Genomic DNA, 24,742 nt, shown 5'->3' on the forward strand with positions numbered 1-24,742 from the left:
ATGAACTTCTTGCGATATCAGATGTAAGTCTCATGACTTATAGGGTTAGGCAAGTGAGAGGGAAAAAGGGGTGGGGTATAGAGTTGTGCTCATAGTTTCAAGTTAGATTTAATATGGAACAAGAATTTCATTGCAGACTCAATACACATGATACATTTACAAGTTTAACTTCATACCCTTGGGAAGGAGATTTGAAAGAATTTTGACACGCATCTTCATCAGTGATATCTCACCCATTATTTCATGATGTTATTATTATACAATTTTATTTCTATCTATTATTCAATTTTCCGTATTTAGCGCCAAAGTTCGGGAGCGGAGTATCACTAATAAGCATCAGTTCACACAGATTTCTTGTTTTGCTCTTGCATACATATATTATTATTTAGTGTACAGTTTTGTAACTGCTGAATATTGATTTTCATGTGTGTTATCTTTAGAGTAGGAACCAAGTATGACAGTCCCCCTCTAGATGAGAAGGACAGTTGTGGACAGAATTCAAGGAAAAGGAAAGAAAAGAATAGACTTTACACCTGGATAAAAAATTTCATAACAAGAAAGACGTGTGCACCTGTGGAATCTTGTGAGTTTATGATGTTTATCATGTTTATATGCACATTGATTTAAGAATTGAATGCATATTTTTTGTACTTAATCGGCGTGTAAAAGCGTTGACCGAAGCACATTTTATATAAAGCGTGGAAGCCCTTCATACAAAAAATGTGTGCACGTTCAACGCTTTTACACGCCCATAAAATGCAAAAAATCTGCATTCAATTCTTAAAATTACATTTTCAGTCAAAAAAAAACCAAAATCACATCAAAGTTCAAGGCAATATTTTTTCTGCGCCAGTCGAGTGTTTCGTCTATAAAAGACTCATTAGTGACACTCTTATCTAAAACTATGCAAATCCAAATCACTATGAAGTTGAAGAGATTATAAACCCAAAATATACCGAAACAGGGAACCAAAATAAGACCAAGGAAATCCTATGCCTTGAAGTAGAAAAACTTTATTGTTTTAAACAATTTCAAAATTTATAACAGCACATTTAGTTTGATGAATCACGTCAGCACCGAAGTGTTGACTAGCGGAGCGGGTTAACCTCTAGGAAGAATACCTCCACCAGCAGTGAAAACCATCATGGTGTTAAAAAAAAAAATCACATCAAAGTTCAAGGCAAGATTTTTTCTGCGCCAGACGCGCGTTTCGTCTATAAAAGACTCATCAGTGACGCTCTTACATGTATCTAAAACTATGCAAATCCAAAATCACTATAAAGTTGAAGAGCTTATAAACCCAAAATATACCGAAACAGGGCACCAAAATAAGACCAAGGAAATCCTATGCCTTGAAGTAGAAAAACCTTAGTGTTTTAAACAATTTCAAAATGTATAACAGCAAATTATGAATTTCCAACATAGTGTATTTTAACAGATTTGAGCTAGGACTTACATTTTCTGAGCTATAAGGGGCTAAAAGGGGTTAAAAAAGACTTCTCTTTTTTGTTCGTCAAATTTTTATTTTTCATCTTATTTTGGTTTTGTTTTTTATGCCCCGCCACGAAGTGAAAGGGGCATATAGATTTACCCTTGTCCGTCCGTACATACGTATGTACGTCCGTCTGTCCCGATCTTGGTTAAGTTTTGCGTTAAGGTCCATTTCTCAGAATGTGATAATGATGTACCAATGATATTTCATCAGTATATTCTTCTTAAATAGTACTACATTGATCAACAACATTTGGGTCAATTTGACCTACATTTCATGCTTGATTGACTTCAATAACTTTTTTCATAAATGACCATTGTGAAGAAACCTATTGTAATATATGAATGATATTTCACCACTGTGGTGTTCCTATGTAGTGTAACACAGTTCAACAGTTCAGCATCTTTTGGGTCACTATGACCTACATTTTATGCTTGAGTGATTTTGGTTAAGTTTTGCGTTTAGGTCCATTTCTCAGAACCCTATGGTAGTGCATCAATGATATTAGACTGTTGTAGTGTTCTTGCTTAGTGCAACACAGTTCAGCATCTTTTTGGTCAATATGACCTACATTTTATGCTTCAGTGGTTTTGGTTATGTTTTGTGTATAGGTCCATTTCTCAGAACCCTATGGTAGTGTATCAATGATATTAGACTATTGGTAGTGTTCTTGCTTAGTGCAGCACAGTTCAGCATCTTTTTGGTCACTATGACCTACATTTTATGCTTCAGTGATTTTGGTAAAGTTTTGTGTCGAGGATTATTTCTCAAGAACCTAATGTAGTATATCAATGATATTAATGTATTGTAGTGTCCTTGCATAGTGCAGCACAGTTCAGCATCTTCTAGAATACCATGACCTACATTTTATGCTTGAATGATTTTGGTCAAGTTTTGCATTTACTGCCATTTCTCGGAATCTGTGGTAGTGTATCAATGATATTACACTGTTGTAGTATTCTTGCACAGTGCAGCACAGTTTGACCTCTTTTTGGTCACTTTGACATATCTTATGCTTGAGTGACTTTGGTTTAAATTTGCCATACAGCTCTTTTCAGCAGCATTTTGGTCAATTTTTACATGAGACAACATGGAACCTCATATTGATCTTAATGGCAGGGCATCTGTGGCTTACAGACACATTTTCTAGTTTTTCTTTATGTTCCTTATGAACTTTCGCATCAGTAGAGTACGACAGATTTAGCATAGCTTTTACCGTTTTCGAGCTATTAGGGGCCAAAGTGGTGCTAAATAAAAAAAAAACCAAAAAAAAGTTTTTTTATTACTAATCAGAATTCTCTGTCCAGCATATTACTGTGTCCAGCATATTATTGTGTCCAGCATATTATTGTGTCCACTTTAGTAGTGTGTCAATGCTTGCCCAAATGAACACCTGTTCGACCACTGCGGTCGTATCATGCTGCGCTTGGCGTAGCTCTTTATTTTGGTAATGCTTCAACCAAATGATAATATCTTTGGTATGTAGCCTTATTATGAAGAGTTACAGATTAAGTTAGAGTTTGGTGACGGTTCAATGATTTTCACGGAAGCTACAGCCCTTGGACATAGAAAAATTCAATATCAAAGAAATTGTAAATGTAAAACCACTGGCAGTGGGGCTAAACAAACCAAATATAAAACATACAAAACAATAAAAAGTAAAAGACATAGGTTAAAGGTAAAAGTGGTCCAAAATATAAAATATTTCTATACATACAAAATTACAGTGAATTATAAGTATTCCACACTTTTTTTTGTAATGTTCAACCAATTGATTTTATTTTTGGTATGTGGTCTTATCATGAGAAGTTACAGATTAAGTTCTACTTTGGTTGTGGTTGAATAATTTTTACGGAAGTTACGCCCTCGGACTTAGAAAATTACAGTGAATTTGAAGTTTTCAGCACTTTTTTATGTCCCGCCACAAAGTGGTCGGGACATATAGTTTTACCCTTGTTTGTCATTCTGACTTGTTGCGCAACAACCAGTTTTCCAGACTTTTTTACTAAACACCTTGAGATATTGAACTGATTTTTGGTATATAGATATTTATTGATGTTACAGATTGAGTTTGAGTCTTGTTACGGTTCATTGATTTTCACTTTTGTCGTTCAAGAGTTATGGGACTTTGTTCATTGAAAATTGACATTTTTCACAAAAACTCAAGTTTACTTTGACCAATTCTTACTAAATTTTAACATGATGTTACATGTAGGTCCTATGTAGAGTAAATGCCTTTGGTTTTTGTTATTTTCCCTATTGTCCTTTTAGAGTTCTGGAGTTGGGAGCGGACTAAGTAACTTACTTTTTTTTTGTGAATAACTAAAGAATATTTTTTTCCTATTTTCATTTAGATTTTTTTTGGTTCTATATTTAATTTATTATTTTTTTCATTATTTTATTAAATTTTATTTTTATAAAAATAATTGTCTGTTTGCTTTTAAAATTCACATAGTGTTTCTTCTTTTGTTTTGTTTGAAATAGACATGATCTGATAATTACAGTCGAATCTGCTTAATCCGACACCTGAATATTCCGACATCCTGTGAAATCTGACAAAATTTACTGGTCCCGAAAGTTTTCTTTAACATTCTTTGTTAAAAAATCTTCTGTATTCCGTCACCCGTCTACTCCGTAATCCGACAGCATTTTCAAGTCCCAGCCTTCATAAGTACTCTAATTATACTTGTTTAATCCGACCCTTTGATCTCCTTAATCAATTTATAAACAAGGTAATCATAATTCAGTCAGGTGTATTTCATGCATTTTTATTAAAGGTAATTTAATCCATTACCTGTGTACACAAATATCTTGTTATTTTTTATTGATCGGATAGGAAATTTGAGGCTCAGTACGGGATAAAAACATTTCTACAACATATGGAAAATATATAAATCTTAATACATACTTTTCATAATGTCTTTCTTAATTCAATGTGAGTAAATTGTTGGGGAAAAAAATCCAGACGAAGAAATATTGCTAATTGGACTGTGAAATGATTTCATTTTGACAGTTTAATTTATGTAACCAGTGTCGAAGACGATATTCCGACTAAATGATACAAATAACCATGACTGGGAAAATAGTTAAACAATTGATGAAGACTAACACTGTAAATGTTCTAAGAACTTGTCAATCTCACTGAAATTTATCGTACTAAATATTTACAAGATCTTGGGAATTCGTACTTGACGTGGTGTAATGTTTCATAAACACTATTTTTCTTTAAAGGATCTCCTTAGTAAAACCTATTTTGGGTGTTATTGCCCACGTTTGTATCTTACATGCTTATTTCACTTTTATCAAATGTGAAACCCGAGTATTCCGACACCCTGTCCAATCCGACATATTTCTCTGGTCCCGAGGTGTGTCGGATAAGACAGGTTCCACTGCATATGTTTTGAAATGAACTATAAAAAAAATTCGGAATGGGCGTATATTGCACTTGTGGCGCAGCTGTTTATTCTAATTCTGATTTCCAATATATTTCAATAATAGTGAACTACCAACATAATCGTGGCAAGCAAGTTAGACTGTCAAGAAAGTAAGCATATCAAACACATTACTGTATGAAGCAAGCTACTGGTAACACAATTCCTGTGTTGACCACAATATAGGTTATTGAGTAGTCAACAAAGTAGGTTGTTGAGCACCTCAGTTTGTATTGATAAAATTATCTGTAATTTCAAATGTTATTTTGGACTGTCAATTAAGTCATTTTAAGCTTGAGAGGCAAAATAAACCTTTGCAAAAAAAAAGCTCAGACCTGTCCTCTGTTTATCATTGGATGAAAATCTTATATTTTCAGTTAAAGAAAAATGGACCAGATTTGCAGATGCAAATCCATCTGTGGTGATGCAGTACGTCATAAGTAGGCCCAGGGTAATAGAACAACTGCAATGCATTTTGGACTCTGATTCAGGTAAATTTAGAGTTTTACCAAAGAAACAAATGGAATTGTGAATTCAAAAACATGTGTTTTTGATTTCTGTTTAATAATTGAATGATTAATTGTAATATGTTTTGCATTAGTCCATGATTGCAGAATATTTAATTTATTTCAGACAACATGTATGAAAGATGAGCATTGTTGATTGCTTTATAGATTATTATTAGGGTAATGTGAGCTTTTGCCACCATGAAACATCTATCATAACTTATCACACTTTAATCTTCCCCTCTGAAACCGCTGGGCTAAATGGAATCAAACTTGGCAGGATGCATCTATGTAAGGTCTGTTATAAAATTGCCTCATTTCGTCCTGATTGGACAACAAAATTGGCTGCCATGGGCAATTCTTGATGCTCACCTGAGCCTCTAGTTTTTTTTTTATTCAGTCATCTTCAAAATTGTTACTAAAAGAATGCATAGATCACACACAAAAAATTAAAACGGCATTAAAATTGCTATATTTAGCCATTGATATGTTTGGTTAAGACTATCCAGGTAAGCAATTTATGTTAGTTAATGAAATATCTTTCCTTATTCAGAGAAAGAGTTAGAAATAGACAGAGAAGAAGATAGAAATACTCAGATGGAAGGTGTAGAGGCAGAAGAAGATTTTGAGAGGGAACAGTTCATCGATTCAGAAGAGAATATTATCAATGAAGAAGAGGGTATAAATATTGTCAAGTGCTGTTTTTATCCCCGCTGCTAAGCGAAAGCGGGGGGATTATGTCATGTATGTAATGCAGTCCGTCTGTTTGTATGTATGTAATGTCATGCAAAATCTCAGAAACTAGAAATGATGGAAACTTGAAACTTGGTAGCATGTTAGAGTATGTGATCAGGGTATGAAATTCATGCCCTAGGGCAAATTTATGAGCGAAATTTCGTTTTTGAGATAGGCAGAAAATGGTGAAATCTTCCAAAATATTTACAATAGGAAGTTGGTTCCAACAGTATGACCTCCCATTATGGGTACCAAGTCTAGCAGTGGCATGGTATTTTGCCTGCAAGCCCTGAGGGCATTTTCCTAAGGGTTAAAAATAATGACAAAATCGATTCTGCACGAACTCCTCTTACACCTTTCATGGTAGAAACAAGAAAATTATAAGTGTATAAGTAGTACTATGAAAGTTGTCTGTGTCGAAGGTTTCGGAATTTTGAACTTTGCCCTTAGGGCAAAATGATTTCCCACCAAATGATTAATATGCGACATCTTTTGGTATGATTATGATCCAAGCAACTAACTTTTTATACCACCGCAAAAATTTTGCGTTCGTATAATGGTATCGCCCCTGTCCGTTGGCGTCGTCGGTGTCGGCGTCGTCGTCGTCGTCCAGATTAATGGTTTCCGGACAATAACTTAAGTTCTGATAGAGCAAATGCTACGAAATTTTAACACAAGGAATATAACCACAAAATACAGCTTGGGATTGTTTTTGGGGGTTATGCCCCCGCCGGTTCCTGAAATAGGGGCCAAAAAGGGCAAAATAAGTGTTTATATTAAATATGATGTAGAGGATTTATTTTTATGCCCCACCTACGATAGTAGAGGGGCATTATGTTTTCTGGTCTGTGCGTCCGTCCGTCCGTCCGTCCGTTCGTTCGTTCGTCCGTCTGTCCCGCTTCAGGTTAAAGTTTTTGGTCGAGGTAGTTTTTGATGAAGTTGAAGTCCAATCGACTTCAAACTTGGTACACATGTTCCCTATGATATGATCTTTCTAATTTTAATGCCAAATTAGAGATTTTACCCCAATTTCACGGTCCACTGAACATAGAAAATGATAGTGCGAGTGGGGCATTCGTGTACTGAGGACACATTCTTGTTTGTTCAATTTTAATCAAATTTTTTTCATAATGTTCCTTATGAAATCCCGCAACTGTAATATTGCAACGGATTTAACATAGCCTTTACCGTTTCCGAGCTATAAGCGGCCAAAGTGGTGCTAAATCCCAAAAAACGAACTTTTTTATTTCTTGTCCGATTTCAATGGGTTTTTTTTTTTTGATTCCTCATGAAATTTTAAGCGATTTGAGCTAGGACCTACGGTTTCGGAGCTACAAGGGGCCAAAAGGGGCTAAAACTGCCTTCTCTTTTTTGTTCGTCAAATTTTTATTTTTCATCTTATTTTCATTTTGTTTTTTTCATTATGTTCCTTATGAAATTCCGCACCGATAGTATGTCAACGGACTTAACGTAGCTTTTACCGTTTCCGAGCTATTAGGGACCAAAGTGGTGCTAAATAAAAAAAAAAAACTTTTTTATTTCTCGTCCGATTTCAACGGGTTTTTTTTCTTTGGATTTCTTATGAAATTTCCAACTCAGAAAATTTTTACCGATTTGAGCTAGGACTTACGGTTTCTGAGCTACAAGGGGCTAAAAGGGCTAAAACGAACTTCTCTTTTTTGTTTGTCAAATTTTTATTTTTCATCTTATTTTGGTTTTGTTTTTTTCATTATGTTCCTTATGAACTTCCGCACCGATAGTATGTCAACGGATTTAACATAGCTTTTACCGTTTCCGAGCTATTAGGGGCCAAAGTGGTGCTAACTCCAAAAATAGAACTTTTTTATTTCTCGTCAAATTACAACATTTTTTTTGTTTGGATTCCTTAACAAATTTCCAACCCGTTTGATTCTCTCTAAATTTAAGCTGGGACTTACGGTTTCCCTGCTACAAGGGTCTTAATTTCTGTGTCCAGTATATTACTGTGTCCAGCTAATTACTGTATCCAGCAAATTACTGTGTCCAGCAAATTACTGTGTCCAGCACATTATTGTGTCCACTTTAGTAGTGTGTCAATACTTGCCCAAATGAACACTTGTCGACAACTGCGGTCGTATCATGCTGTGCTCGGCGAAGCTTTTTATTATGTATTAGTATAACAGTTGGAACAATACTGTATGTTTGGATTCCAAATATGGCAATTCCAACTTTGGTAAATTTCCTGAAAGTCTCAAAGACTGTTTAAATTTTGGAAATGTTCCTTGAAACTAATTGTGTTTTACAATAACATATAAAAAGATATGCACACTTGGATTTTTAAAAAATGCCAATTCCAGTTTTAAGAAAATTCCTGAAAGTCTCAAAGACTGGCAAATCTTTGAAAATGTTCTTCAAAACTTACTATTCTTACATTGCAAAAACAAACAAAATATTTTTGAATGTTCAGATTTCCATTTTTGGTAAATTTCCTGAAAGTCTCAAAGACTCATTATTTTTTCAAAATTTAACTTGCAATTAATCTCTTTTGCTACATTTTATTTATTGGAATTACATGGAACACTAAGATTTCAAAAAATTGCAATTCCAAGTTTTGTAAATTTTCTGAAAGTCTTAAAAAGACTGCTTGATTTTTGGAATCATTCTACAAGACTTACCATATATATATATCATAAAAACTAATGAAATGTTTTGAAATGCTCTGATTCCAAAAGTTGCAATTCCAACTTTGGTAAATTTCCTGAAAGTCTCAAAGACTAGTTAGTTTTTGAAATGAAACTTTTACGCTGATGCTTGTAAAATGGGTTAAAACAAGTCCAATGTTTAGTGTGGTATAATAAAACAATTATGTCCTTCATGAAAAGTTAATATCCAAAATTGTTAAATCTCGAAAGGGGGAATTTCCCTTTGGCTATGCCCGCAGGAAATAACCTCTTCCTCGATTTATCAATTTTGGATACAGTAAAACCTGTGTAAACCGGCCACCTCTGGGACCGTCAAAAAGGGCCGATTTAGGCAGTGGGTCGGTTTATTCAGGTTTTCAGATTGACAGGAAGTCAGTGGTTCATGACGTCAGATATTTTACAGAACTGCATATTTCATGCAATTAACAAATAATAAGCTTGTATAGTACAGTAGATTACTGACATATTATAAATTAGTGTATTGAATAATAGAAAATTCTGAAACTAATTTTATTTAACCTAGAGTGCCGATGATTTGAACACAATATATATTTGGACATGTCCCTGCTTTTTACCATTTTTCTACGAACGAAACATCTTCAATCATTGCTCTCATTGGTATGAGAAAGTTAAGAAATCCATCATCTTTGGAATTTGAAAAATGATTCATACATTTAATGTTTGTGAAGAAATACTCATATGAAGTTAAAGTTTCTGGCTCGTCCGCTTCATTTTCACTTTCGCAGATTTTGTTTGCGTCGGAATCTCCACATTGTTTGAATTGATAAACACGAGTTGTTTTTCTGTCCATCATAAGTTTCCTCCGTAGGCATTGAAGATTAATTTTCCATAGCAGTTATTTCGTTTCAAAAGTGGTCGGATCTCTGTCGACTTGATCAGTTGATTGACATCAATCAATACCGTTATGATAAAAGGCCAAACCGGTTTTGACAGGTAATAATTAAAGTAATTTACTGTATTGGGACTAGATAATTAGATCGGAATTCCGAATAGACAGGGTCCGGTTTACAAGGGACATTTTTGCAAAGAATATTAAGGGAAGGAAGTGGGACTTTAATTTTCGGCCGGAATTGACAGGAAACTGGATTACTCAGGGTCCGGTTTTCACAGGTTTGACTGTATTAACTTTCCATGAAGGTCATAATTGTATATTATACAATTTATGACTTTTGATGAGGTGGATACAAGGATTTATTTACCTTGTACAAATATTTCATGTGATTAAGGTCAATATTTAAGAAATAGTTCAAGACACTGAGGGCCTTTTGGAGTGGCCTGCCAGTCCATATATTACAATTTGGCCTAAAGTTTCAATGAACAATTTCTTTAATTATACTTTCAACTGTCCTTTACAGTAACATGACTATCAATCTTTATTTTTAAAATTTTGTAAAAAAAAAAAATGAGTCTTTCATTGATATTTTATTGTAATAATTTGATACATTATTTAGTTTTACCCCCGCTTAAAAAAACGGGGTATATAGTATTCGTTGTGTCCGTCCGTTCATCCTTCCGTCCCTAAACTACTGAAGGGAATTCCATGAAACTGTCAGAGAATCTTTGTTACATGTTCCCATTGTGCACCTCCTAATTTAGATTTTGATCCTACCAATTTCTGCGGTTTCCAATAGCAAATCATGGACTTTGTCTGTCCCTTCGTCCGTCATACTAAGCCATCCTGTTTACGGACTTAGTACATATATTAAACATATGGCTGTTAATGAAAAACATGTTCGACTGTATTGACTAATATCTCAAAAACCATTCATTGCAAACAGAGAAAATGTGACAAGGACAAAAATGTTCAGAATGACAAGATCTATTTAATTTATATTTATGTCAAAATTGTTGGATACTCCTGCATAGGGGTTATTGGCCATAAATGACAGTTTTTGGCAAATTTGAATGCTTTTGGCTATTATCTCATAAACTATTATCACTGTGCTTAAACGGCTGTGGGTAACTTAAGTTACCCACAGCCCAATATGGCGGCGTAAAATAATGCGATTTTAATTTTATCAAATATCTTTAGATTTACGCATTAATAATTCTTTACAAGTTGTCAATGTATTGTATCTAAGGCAAAATAATCAACTGAAAACAAAAAATGTAATGCATTTTGTCTTAGCTTAGCGTAAGAACAATTTTAAAAATGGCAAAAGATGTCCGTAACTTTTCTTAACCGAAAACTCTGGCTGTGGGTAATTTTTCTGTTGTAGCCTTTGGATGCATAATTTTTGCGTATATAAGGATTCTTTATACATAATGATCTGACATTTGTTTTCCTTTTCCACGGACACCGAAGAAAATGACACTCACAAACATGGGGATAATACCAACTTAAGCGCTTAACTTTGGTCCGTTTAGCTGTGCTGGATGTACAAATACACAGTCAGGTCCGGTCAGATTAGGGACATTAAATCCGATGCCTCGTATAGGAAGAGTGCCACGCTCTCTACGTTCATGAAAATATAACATAAAATTGCGTACCAATACAGGATAATTTGTACATTAAACATGCAATAAACTTCAGCATTTCAGCTACTGCAATTTACAATCATTAGATCTGCAAGTTACACGCATCTGCTTTACAAGTTAAGGGCATCTAAACTGTAGAAAAAGCAGCAGGTACACGCATCTTACAGCTCACTAAGAGCTTTAAAAATGAAATAGCTAGACATATAATAAACATGATTCTGGTCTATATTAAATCTTGAGACACTGACCTTTTCCTAAATTGCAAAATTCAACAATTGTAACAATTTTATAGGCTTAAAAGCTAGAAAATATAATGCCCATATTTTCGTATGCCATCTACGGCTAACCGTAACTGCATTTACGGGCATCGGCTTTATACCAGTGATTTTCCACTATTAACAGCTACCGAAGGAGAGACAGGGTTTCAAAGAACTCAATAAATCATTATCCCAGTAGAAATTTTATTTTCAACTGTTTGAAGAAAAACAACAATGTGATCCTGGCAAATCTATTTGAAATTACATATATGTAATTGCACTATGTTTCGATGAGTAACACAAGTAAATAATGAAGAAAGTTTATTAACCCAACTAGTCCTGGTTTCTTAAAAAATAAGGCTAAGATATTTTCATTGTTTCAGTATTAATGTACGGTTTATTCCCTTTTGTAATTTCATCTGAAAATTTGAATATTGGCACCGCATAGAAGAAAAACATTTAAGCTACATGTTCAGATTTTTCGGCTTCTTAATATTCATCTTAAACTAGTTGATGAAGGACAGCCGTGGTTTGTTATTGTAAAAATGTATGTTGCAGTACTGTGTTGCTGTAATTTTATGAGTAAAACAGACAGAGTGATATCACATATAATCTAGAATAAAAAATGTTGAAGGGGTTTAGTGTTTTGCTTTAAGGGATCGTTTCGAAAATTGGAACTTCTGACTATGAATTCCCCTTGCCGTTTTTGGGAATAAGTAAGGCGTTAACCTTTACTCTTTACTGTAACTAAATGTAGTTGTATACCAACTTACGATATTTCATAGCTTACCTTTATATTTTTGTGTATAACAATATAAATTCTGAGAAAAGTTAAAGACACATCATGAAGTTACGGACATCTCTGTAAATTACGTAAAAAAAGTTACGGATATCTCTTGTAAAAGTTACGTACCTCTTTTGGACTTTTAAAATCAGTTGTTTTTCGACTTATTGTTTTATACTTAAGTTATTTCTACTTTTATTAGTGCGGGCGAAACTGATATACATCTTCTTGAAAGCTTTATCTTCGTTAAACAACTTTGTTTTGCTTTAAAATAACTAAAATCTATATAAACAGAAGATGTCTTGCGCCATCTTGGGCTGTGGGTAACTTAAGTTACCCACAGCTGTTTAACATGTTTAAGCACAGTGATTATAGATAGAAAAAAAAATATTTTAGATTGCAAATATGTTCAGCAATAAAAGCTCTACACACAGTTCAAATGACCACTTGTTATTGGATTTATTGCCCTTAAATGTTTATTACTTGTTTATTACCATATCCTCTATTTTTATATTTTCACTGATTTTAGTACTTTAAAAAGTATCTTTTAAACTGTTATAGATATATTGAAAGTTTGAACAGCAAAAATGTTAAGTAGGACAAGATCTAAAAAATACAGCCAGTGGGTCTGAAATCATCCTCAAAGGAAGATTTAGACAAATTTGAAAACAGGTGAGCGACACAGGCTCCTTGGAGCCTCTAGTTACCTTTCTTGCAATAGTTACTAGCTGGTTCGTGTCAAGCGCAAAATTATTATGATTTACATTCAGAGTGGAATTGGTAACGACACGGACACATAAATATTCTGAAATATAAAACAGCAATACAAGACTTGACACAGCTTGTTTTTTTTTTTTTGTCAGATCATACATTATTTTTTTTATTTTGGTCCTGGTAATGAAACATCTGTCAAATATGATATTCATCTTTTGCAGATCTACCAACAATGGAAACTCCAATTTCCTATCCAAAAAGGAAAAGAATTCCTAGAAAAATATATACTCCAAGCAGCAGTAAAGTAGCTGAAAAGCAAGAAAACAAGAAAAGTAAGAATTGCTGATTTGTATTATTGGTTTCTGTTTTGGTCACTTAGCCTGAAAGGCTTGCAAGTTTTTGCCATCACTAAGCATTTTCATCCATTATTTATCGTCTGTCTGTTGTCCATCCATCCATAATTTATGTTTTATTTTGTTCTAAAACATCAAACGGACAGATGGATCAGTATAAACAATATGCCCTTCACTTATTGTCACGGTGGCACGAAAAAGGCGTCTAATTTTCCATCTAGTTGTAATTTGACCATGTCATGAATATTGTCCAAGTCCCTTCCAACAACAATCGTCAATTTAAGGAAAAAAAATCCAGTAAATTTTCAAAAGTTGTAGGCTAAAAAATATCTTTAAACCTGAATTTCTTTTTATATTAAATAAAATTGACAATTTCGATTTTCAGTTATGTCAAAAGTAGTCATATTTTTTCCAACAAAGTGAATTTTTACAGATTTGAGCTAGGTCTTAAGGTTTCAGAGCTAAAAGGGGCTAAAACGGACTTCTCTTTTTTGTTCATGAAATTTTTAATTTTCATATTTTCATTTTGATTTTTTCATTTTTCATTGTTTTCCTTATGAACTTTTGCACTGGTAGAGTCTCGACGGATTTAACGTAGCTTGTACCGTTTCCGAGCTATTAGGGGCCAAAGTGGTGCTCAATCCCAAAAAACAAACTTTTTTATTTCTCGTCCGATTTCAAAGGTTTTTTTTCTTCTTTAGAGTCCTTATGAAATTTCCAACATAGAGAATTTTAGCAGATTTGAGCTAGGACTTGCAGTTCTTCCAACCTATTAGGGGCCAAAGTGGTGCTTTTTAGTACTAATGTAATTTCTGTGTCCAGCAAATTACTGTGTCAAGCATATTATTGTGTCCACTTTAGAAGTGTGTCAACACTTGCCCAAATGAACACTTGTCGACCATTGCGGTCGTATCATGGTGCACTCGGCCAAGCTCTTTATTCTTGTATGTCGTTCATGAATTCAAAAATGCTTCATCCAATTGAACTGAAATTTTAAAATTAGGCTGGAATTGGTAATGTCTGGTTACCTTTTGTTTTTTTCCAATTTTGCGATGTGTCCAGAGTATGGGACTTTGATTTTTATAAAAAATGCCATTTTTCTTGAATGTCGTACAGTAACTCAAAAATGCTTCATCCAATTAATCAGAAATTTTATAATTAGGCTAGAATAGGTAATGCCTGGTTCTCTTTCGTTTTTTTTCTGATTTTTCTATATGTTGTTCTAGAGTTGTGGGACTTTGGTGTTAAAAAAATGCGTTTTTCTTGTATGTTGTACACTAATTCAAAAATGCTTCATCCGATTGAATTAAAATTTTAAAATTAGGCTGGAATTTGTAATGCCTGGTTCCCTTTCACTTTTTATTAGCTCACCTGACCTGAAAGATCAACTGAGCTATTCCCATCACTTGGCGTCCGTCGTCGTCGTCCGTTAACTTTTAACAAAAATCTTCTCCTCTGCAACTGCCAGGCCAAATGGAACGAAACCTAGCCACAATCATCCTTAGGGTATGATGTCCATGTCAGTCAACCAAGATGGCCGCCAGGGCTAAAAATAGAACATAGGGGTAAAATGCAAATATTGACTAATTTCTTGAAAACCATTGCAGATAGAGAAAATCTGACATAGGCAAAAATGTTCAGAATGTCAAAATCTACCTAAGTTCCATTTATGCCAAAATTGTCGGATGCCCTCGCAAAGGGGTTATTGCCCATAAATGATGATTTTTGGCCAATTTTAACGTTTTTGACTATTTAAGAAATAATTCATGGCAGCCATGGTTTATCAGAGATTTTAACATGGGTTGCATTGTTTGTGTAAAATTTTAATCCCGAGTGTTAGTGAGGGTTAAAATTTCGCAAATAATAATTTTCTCCTCTGAAACTACCAGGTCAAATGGAACCAATCTTGGCCACAATCATCCTTATGGTATCTATTTTTAAAATTATATCCGTAGTCCTTGACGGGCACCAACATGGCTGCCAAGGCCAAAATTTAATAGATGTATATCATGCTAAAATTGTCATATTTCTTGCATTTTATATATAAAAAACCTGTACTCAATTTCCTTTTGTTTTCACAATTCCCTTTATTATCCAATGCTACATACTATTATGCTGCGATTGGTAAGCACCTATGTTTCCATGAAGTGCCAGCGCTGCAGGTCCAGAGCCAACTTTGCTCTTGTTCTTTCCCATTTTCATACTTAACAAGTTTTCTTTTCATGGTCTGTATGTTTATATTATTGGCAAGTGTTAACTAGAGATCAAAAGAGGTCAGGGCATCAACTTAATCGGAATAAAAATTAGCATGGTTATAAATGCCACTTGGCTAAGTACATGTAATTAAGACAATATAAAAGAAAAAACACACCTGTCATATTTTAAATTTCTCTTTAATTACCGTTATCAGTGCCAGCTAAGTAAATTAACAGTAATAATTATACCCCCGCTCCGAAGGAGAGGGGGGGTATAGTGTTTTACCTCTGTCCGTCCGTCCGTCAGTCAGTCCGTTGTTATGATATTGTAATTATTATGTTTATTTATGTTGGCCTAATTTGTGTTGTATGGCCTGATAGTTGTTTACCAAATAATCTTATAACTGTGCAGTTTAGGAATCACTGGAACAATCACAGAATGATTGGAACTTTCTAGAATGATCCTTATAAAAGATGCGTAATTTAAACTTCTACGTTATTCCAGAAACTTCCGTTGTAACTTTCCAGGATTTTCCACAATGTTCCATTATAGAGTGTTCTAGAATTTTCCATGACAACACTATATATACAGACACTAAAGTTAAACTCTCATAATTAAACTTGGACATAGACATTGATAGACATTAGTATTCATAGCATTTGGATTGACACTTTTATTCTAAAGACAACATCATACTGGATTGTGACATTAGTAGTGAACGTAATATTCAAATTGGATTCCGAAAGATTTCCGGATACAGATAAAGATAACAGATTGGACTCATATTTTGACAGTTAAGTTAACAGTAATATTTGTTTAATACCTTTTGTAAACTTTTGTATATTAAATGTTATTAAATTTTACTATTGATTTGTGTCTTTTGTTGGCTACAATTTAAAGGCGATTTCTGGCCGTAACAGAAATTGGGGGCTCGTCCGGGAGAACGAAAATATCTTATTCAAAATTTATTCAATATTTTTATTATAACTAGCCAACAAAATTCTACAAAATGGCATTTGATGCCGGTAATTTTTTGAAAACGCCAGACCTGGAGAGTTTTGATAATTTAAAGAAAGAGGAATTAGTGTTGCTTGCTAAAGAACTGAAATTAGTTTTTAAAGTATCTATGAGAAAACAAATTATAAAAAATTTGGTTATAGACAAATTAGTTGACGCAGAAATTTTAGGTAAAGAGGCTCTTGAACTTAAGGTCGAAAATATTGACGCCTTTAAATTAAAACAGCTTGAATTAGAACATGAACGCAAACTAAAAGAACTGGAAATGAATTTGAAGGAGATGGAGAAAAGAAAAGAAGATGAATTTAAATTAAAACAGGCAGAACTGAAAATGAAGGAAAGATTGGAAATGGATAAAAAGGAAAAAGAAGATGAATTTAAATTAAAAGAACTTGAAATGAGGGAAAGGCTAGAGATGGAGAAAATGAAAATTGAAATGGTCAAAGAAGAAAGCAACACTAAAGTCCAGTCGAAATCAGAATATTTTGATGCAGCAATATTTTGTGAAAAAAACAGTCGATAAATATTTTCCACAGTTTGAGAAAATTGCTCATAGTTCATTTGTAGTTTGAATTGGCCAAAGCCATATTGGACTACAATGCTACAGAGTGTTTTTGAGGGTAAGGCCGCTGAAATATACTCCGCACTTCCATCAGAAAAAAGTTCCGATTATGACACGGTGAAACAGGAAGTTTTGAAAGCTTATGAGCTAGTACCAGAAGCATATAGACAGAAATTTAGATCTTATAAAAAGTTTGATTCACAAACCTATGTGGAATTTGCTCGGGAAAAAGAAGATCTATTTGATAAATGGCTTACGTCAAAGAAAACAGATAACAATTTTGATAACCTAAGACAATTGATGTTATTAGAAGAGTTCAAACAATGTGTTCATTTAGACTTAAAAACACATTTAGACGACAAAACTGTTGAGACAATACATGATGCAGCTGTTATTTCAGATAATTATACTCTTTCACATAAAAGAAGTTTCAAGGGTCAAAATGTTAATACTTCAAGTGGAAATTACAAAAATCAAAGCACTGAGCGTACTGATAGTAAGCCTGTTGCACAGAATAAGAGTCAGTCCAGTTATAATATGTCTAGTCCAAAATTTGATACTTTTGAGAAGAAGTCACTGACTTGTGCTTATTGTAAGAAGATTGGTCACCTGATGGCTGATTGTTTTAGACTTCAGAAGAAGAATGAACGAGATAATAAGCCGAAGACCAGTGCTTGTACGACACCTTATATTACCAGTACATTGGAATGCCCTGCGCGTCAGGCTTTTAAGTCCAGTTTTTGTGATTACATGGAGGAATATAAACCCTTTATGTCTGATGGGTTTATTTCTATTGTTGATGATACCACTCTTCAGCCTATTAAGATTTTACGAGACACTGGAGCTTCTCAGTCTTTATTGTTAGAAGGTGTGTTGCCTTTGTCCGAGAAGACTTCTGTTGGTGCCTCCGTTTTGTTACAAGGTGTAGAGTTGGGTTGTATAGATGTTCCTCTCCATCGTATTTATCTGAAGTCAGATTTGATAACTGGACCAGTTATTGTGGGTGTTCGTCCTAATCTCCCTGTTGAGGGTGTTACATTATTGCTAGGAAATGATCTAGCTAGGAACAAAGTGGTTGCAGAACCAATTGTTACCAGTGAACCGGTGGTGGATGTTAAATCACCTGAAGATGATGCTGAATTGTATCCAGCTTGTGTTGTTACTAGGGCGATGGCTAGAAAACAACAAAATGAGAATTTGCAAGAAGACAAGTTTGATTACATGGACCTTTCTGACACTTTTATAGCTGATATTGAAGATCCTGGTAACTCAGAAAAGGCTATTATAAAACCACCTAGTGTTAACAAAAATGTTATTATGCCATGGCCAGATGTGAACAGCCATTCATTAGACCGAAATAATTTACTCGAAGAACAACATAAAGACCCTGAGGTTCTTCAGCTCAGCCAGAGGGCTCAACCACAGGAGGAAGCAGACAAAGTGGCCGAATGCTATTACCATCAGGACAGTATTTTAATGAGGAAGTGGAGGCCTCCTGATGCTACCCCAGAGGAGGAATGGAGAGTGATATACCAAGTGGTGGTGCCTAAAGTTTATAGACAAGAAATTATTGGTCTTGCCCATGACACCCCCTTGGCTGGACACTTAGGTATAAGGAAGACTTGCCTTAAGATCTTGCAGCATTTTTACTGGCCTAAACTTAGAAATGATGTTGCAGAATACTGCAAATCATGTCATATATGCCAGGTTGTTGGTAAACCTAACCAGAAAATACCACCAGCACCTCTTCTGCCTATTCCAGCCTTTGACGAACCTTTCAGCAGAGTTCTAATTGACTGTGTTGGACCTTTACCAAAGACCAAGACTGGAATTGCATATTTATTGACAATCATGTGTACATCTACCCGCTTTCCTGAGGCTATTCCGCTAAGAAATATCAAGACACCTACTATTGTCAAAGCACTTATCAAATTTTTCACATTAGTAGGACTTCCTAAGTCTATACAGTCCGACCAGGGATCAAATTTCATGTCAGGTCTATTTCAGCAAGTAGTGTACCAGTTAGGGATTGCTCAGTATAGATCAAGTGCGTACCATCCAGAATCTCAAGGTGCCTTAGAACGTTTTCATCAGACATTGAAGAACATGATTAGAACTTTTTGTCTTCAATTTGACAGAGACTGGGATGATGGAGTTCACTTTCTACTTTTTGCAGTCCGAGAGGCTGTTCAAGAATCCATTGGTTTTAGTCCCTTTGAGTTGGTATTTGGCCATACTGTAAGGGGACCGTTAAAATTGATTAAGGAAAAGTGGCTTACTGAACATACTGACTTGAATCTTTTAGACTATGTATCTAGATTTAAAGAAAAATTGTATACTGCTTGTCAAATTGCTCAGAAAAACTTAAAAAATGTACAGAACAAGATGAAAATATGGTATGATAAAGATGCCAGGGACAGAGTTTTTGAGCCTGGTGATAGGGTACTTGTATTTTTGCCAGTCCCTGGACATCCTTTACAGGCTAAATATTGTGGTCCTTATACAATAGAGAGTAAAATTAATGATTTGAATTATATTGTAAAAACTCCAGGTCGGCGCAAACAAAATAGAGTGTGTCATATTAATATGTTAAAACCATATTTTGAGCGTACTAATGTTCTATGTGATAGTAAACCAGTTGCCACTTTAGGCATGGTTAAATTTGAGAACAATCATGACAAACCAGATGTAATTGAACCAATTTTTAGTTGTAAAACTATGGAAGAGACAGTTAGATTGAAAAATTCAGAAATTTTGTCAAATTTAGATTCAAAACTTGCACATCTGTCTTTTGATCGTAGAGAAGAAATAAAAACTTTGGTATTTTCTTTTAAAAATCTTTTTCCAGATGTGCCAAACAAAACCACTGCTGTTTGTCATGATGTTGATGTCGGAGATGCTTGTCCAATTAAGCAACATCCTTACAGGCTCAATCCACTCAAACTTGAAGTTATGAGAAAAGAAATTAAATATATGCTTGACAATGATATTATTGAGCCGAGTAACAGTGAATGGAGCTCTCCTTGTCTCCTTGTGCCAAAACCAGATAAAACTTTTCGTTTCGTGACTGATTTCAGAAAAGTAAATTCAGTCTCAAAATCTGATTCCTATCCGATTCCAAGGATAGACGATTGTATTGACAATATTGGTCAAGCAAAATTTGTGAGCAAATTTGATTTATTGAAAGGTTATTGGCAAGTTCCATTGACACAGAGAGCTCGTGAAATATCAGCTTTTGTTACACCAAATGGCTTATTTCAATATACTGTAATGCCATTTGGCATGAAAAGTGCTCCAGCTACATTTCAAAGAATGATCAATAATGTTATAAAAGATTTAGACCGTTGTTATGCTTATATTGATGATCTTATTGTATGTAGTGATAGCTGGGAACAGCATTTAACACATTTATATGATACCTTTGATAGATTGTCAAAATCAAATTTGACTGTTAATCTTGGTAAAAGTGAATTTTGTCAGGCCACTGTTGATTATTTAGGGCATACAGTTGGCCAAGGTCAAGTAAAACCTATTATGGCTAAAGTGGAAGCTATTTCCAAATTTCCACCTCCTACAAATAGAAAACAACTTATGAGATATTTAGGCATGATTGGATTTTACAGAAAATTTTGTTCAAATTTTGCTACTGTTGTTCAACCATTGACTCATCTTTTACGGAAATATTCTAAATTTATCTGGAGCGGAAATTGTCAAAAAGCTTTTGAAAATAGCAAATCACTTTTAATTGATAGTCCAGTTCTGATTACTCCAGACTTTGAAAAACAATTTAAACTTGCCGTTGATGCAAGCGATGTAGGAATAGGAGCTGTTTTATATCAAGAGACAGATGATAATGTTGAAAAACCTATATCATATTTTTCTAAGAAATTAAATAAACATCAGAAAAATTATTCAACTATTGAAAAAGAGTGTTTTGCAATGTTGTCAGCACTTCAACATTTTGATGTATATTTGAATCCCACTGTATATCCTATTCTTGTTTATACTGATCATAATCCTCTCACCTTCATGCATAAAATGAGAAACAAGAATCAGAGGTTGACTAGGTGGAGTTTATTGTTACAGGAATATGATGTAATTGTAAAACATATTAAGGGTAAAGATAATGTAATAGCTGATGCTTTATCTAGAGCTTATTAAATCACTTTGTATATATTATGTATTTTTGTTCATATTATTCATGATAAGTTTTTGTTACACTAAAACTTCTTTTAAGGGGGGAGGTGTTATGATATTGTAATTATTATGTTTATTTATGTTGGCCTAATTTGTGTTGTATGGCCTGATAGTTGTTTACCAAATAATCTTATAACTGTGCAGTTTAGGAATCACTGGAACAATCACAGAATGATTGGAACTTTCTAGAATGATCCTTAAACTTTCCAGGATTTTCCACAATGTTCCATTATAGAGTGTTCTAGAATTTTCCATGACAACACTATATATACAGACACTAAAGTTAAACTCTCATAATTAAACTTGGACATAGACATTGATAGACATTAGTATTCATAGCATTTGGATTGACACTTTTATTCTAAAGACAACATCATACTGGATTGTGACATTAGTAGTGAACGTAATATTCAAATTGGATTCCGAAAGATTTCCGGATACAGATAAAGATAACAGATTGGACTCATATTTTGACAGTTAAGTTAACAGTAATATTTGTTTAATACCTTTTGTAAACTTTTGTATATTAAATGTTGTTAAATTTTACTATTGATTTGTGTCTTTTGTTGGCTACAATTTAAAGGCGATTTCTGGCCGTAACACCGTCCTCTGTCAGTCCATCCGTAACACTTTTTTGTAACACTTTTCTCAGCTACTATGTATTACAGCTATTAGATATTTGGTATCAAGCATCAGGTTGGGGTGCTGTACCGTGTAAGTGGTTTTCAGGTCTGGTGCTCATCTACTTCCTGTTTACAGACTTAGTACATATATTAGACATAGGGGTATTAATGAAAAATTTTCATTACACTTTTCTCAACTACTATGTATCACAGCTATTAGATATTTGGTATCAAGCATCAGGTTGGGGTGCTGTACCATGTAAACGGTTTTCAGGTCTGTCGCTCTTCTACTTCCTGTTTACAGACTTAGTACATATATTAGACATAGGGGTATTAATGAAAAATTTTCGTAAGACTTTTCTCTGCTACTATGAATCACAGCTATTTGATATTTGATATCAAGCATCAGGTTTGGGTGCTGTACTGTGTAAGCGGTTTTCAGGTCTGTCGCTCTTCAACTTCCTGTTTACGGACTTAGTACATAAATTAGACAGGGATATTAATGAAAAATTTTCGTAACACTTTTCTCAACTACTATGTATTACAGCTATTTGATATTTGTTATCAAGTATCAGGTTGGGGTGCTGTATTGTTTAAGTGGTTTTCAGGTCTGCTGCTCTTCTACTTCCTGTTTACGAACTTGCAGATCCTATAATGATATGGTTAGCGGGGGTAGACTTTTGTGAGTAATAGCTCACAGTTCATCTTGTTTAATATTTAATTCCTATCTTGAACCTGTAATAATAATGAATTAATAGAAGTTGTATCACTCAAAACTGGCAAGAGAAAAAGGAAGGCTCCTTCAACTTTCACACCAAGTGATTGGTAAGTATCAAAAATGTAAGTACACATTGATTAACTTTGGTTAAAAGTTTACGTCCGAGTTCATTTCTCAGATACTATGTGGCCTAGGATCATGTAATTTGATGTGGGGATGTAACTTTGCAAGCCTGTCAGCATCAATACCAAAATAGGTCAATTTGACCTCCATTTCATGCTTGATTGACTTTGGTTAAAGTTTACGTCCGAGTTCATTTCTCAGATACTATGTGGCCTAGGATCATGTAACTTGATGTGGGGATGTAACTTTGCGAGCCTGTCAGCATCCATACCAAAATAGGTCAATTTGACCTACATTTCATGCTTGATTGACTTTGGTTAAAGTTTACGTCGAAGTTCATTTCTTAGATACTATGTGGCCTAGGATCATATAACTTGATGTGGGAGTGTAACTTTGGGAGCCTGCAACATCCATACCAAAATTGGTCAATTTGACCTACATTTCATGCTTTTATTGACTTTGGTTAAAGTTTACATCCGAGTTCATTTCTCGGATACTTTATGACCTAGGATCGTGTCACTTGATGTGGGGATGTAACTTTGGGAGCCTGTCAGCATGCATACCAAAATAGGTCAATTTGACCTACATTTCATGCTTGATTGACTTTGGTTAAAGTTTATGTCGAGTTCATTTCTCAGTCACTATATGGTCTAGGATCATGTAATTTGACCTACATTTCATGCATAGTTGACCCTCCTTAGGTAAAGCTCTTACTTTTATGAATTATTGTGTTTTATAGGTTTGTCTTAGGTACAAAGAATGTTGCAGATGAGGCGAACTTTGTAATCATGGATTACCCTATGTTTTAGCAAGGCACATTCACTGATCATACAAGGTTAGTGCCCTGAGGGGCATTTCTAGAATTATACAGGCCCTGGAGATAGTTTTTGATTTGAAGGAGAATTCAATTTGTGTTTCTTTGGACATCTATAACAGCATCCTGTTACAATTATATCTTCTTAGGTTTTGCTCTTTTGATATAAATTACATGAGTTAAAAAGTAGTCTTAGATTTAGAGTGCACTTATTGGCAGTTATATGCATGTATTACTTTTGCTTATATAAAGAGGTTTATAGCATTGTATATGAAAATCTCTGTTAATATCGACCTACAGGGGATGCATGATGCCTTGATTTATAAAGGTAAATCTAAATTTATAAAGGTTTGTTGTTATCTTGAATTGTGTCACATTTTCTTGTTTAGGGGCTTTTTACAGCTTACTTTATGTTGTGGATTCTTGTCCATTGTTGAAAGCCGTACGGTAACCTGTAGATAAATTTTTATTTGTACTTGGAACCTTTCCAGATGACTGTCTCATTGACAATCATACCACATCCTCTATTCTTATAACTAACTTGATAAGAAAATATAAAGTGCATCTTGAAAAAAAGCCATGGGATAAATATCAAAAAGGGATGTAGCTAGTCTATATTGTTATTGATATGCTTGTATTATACGCCTTAAATCATACTTTTCCTATAGAATATTCAAAATCTGCACTTCAAACTAATGAATTACACTATACAAAGGATGTATACGACAAAAGTTTAATCACATTATCAGCTGAAGTTCTGTTCACCCATAAAACATGGACAGTTGAAGATTTGGAAATTTTCTGAAAATACTGTGTAAAATTAATATAATAGTTAATACTTGTTTCATATGACATTTTACTTGCTTGTTTGTTGTGTATAAGGTATTGTTTTTTATTTCTTTGGTCAACTCACCTTTTTGTATATTATTTTATGTATATAATTTTGTTTTGAGGACTCCCAATAGATTAGCTAAATTGTATGGGGTAATCCTCAGTTGGTAGAGTATTTTGTCTTGCTTCTACAGTTTTCAGGCATCAAA

The 24,742-nt window shown here is 34.1% G+C and overlaps 1 protein-coding gene across 1 annotated transcript; it reads left to right on the top strand.

Moving 5' to 3' along the window:
* Positions 1 to 24,742, top strand: LOC139501954 (uncharacterized). Its single transcript, XM_071291265.1, has 7 exons — positions 1 to 23; positions 441 to 583; positions 5,301 to 5,414; positions 5,983 to 6,108; positions 13,321 to 13,431; positions 22,806 to 22,872; positions 23,628 to 24,742. Exons 1-7 carry the CDS (start codon positions 1 to 3, stop codon positions 23,695 to 23,697), a joined length of 654 nt encoding a protein of 217 aa, XP_071147366.1. The 3' UTR covers positions 23,698 to 24,742.

Source organism: Mytilus edulis, chromosome 13 (assembly GCF_963676685.1).
Source record: "Mytilus edulis chromosome 13, xbMytEdul2.2, whole genome shotgun sequence".
Taxonomy (NCBI): Eukaryota; Metazoa; Mollusca; class Bivalvia; order Mytilida; family Mytilidae; genus Mytilus; species Mytilus edulis.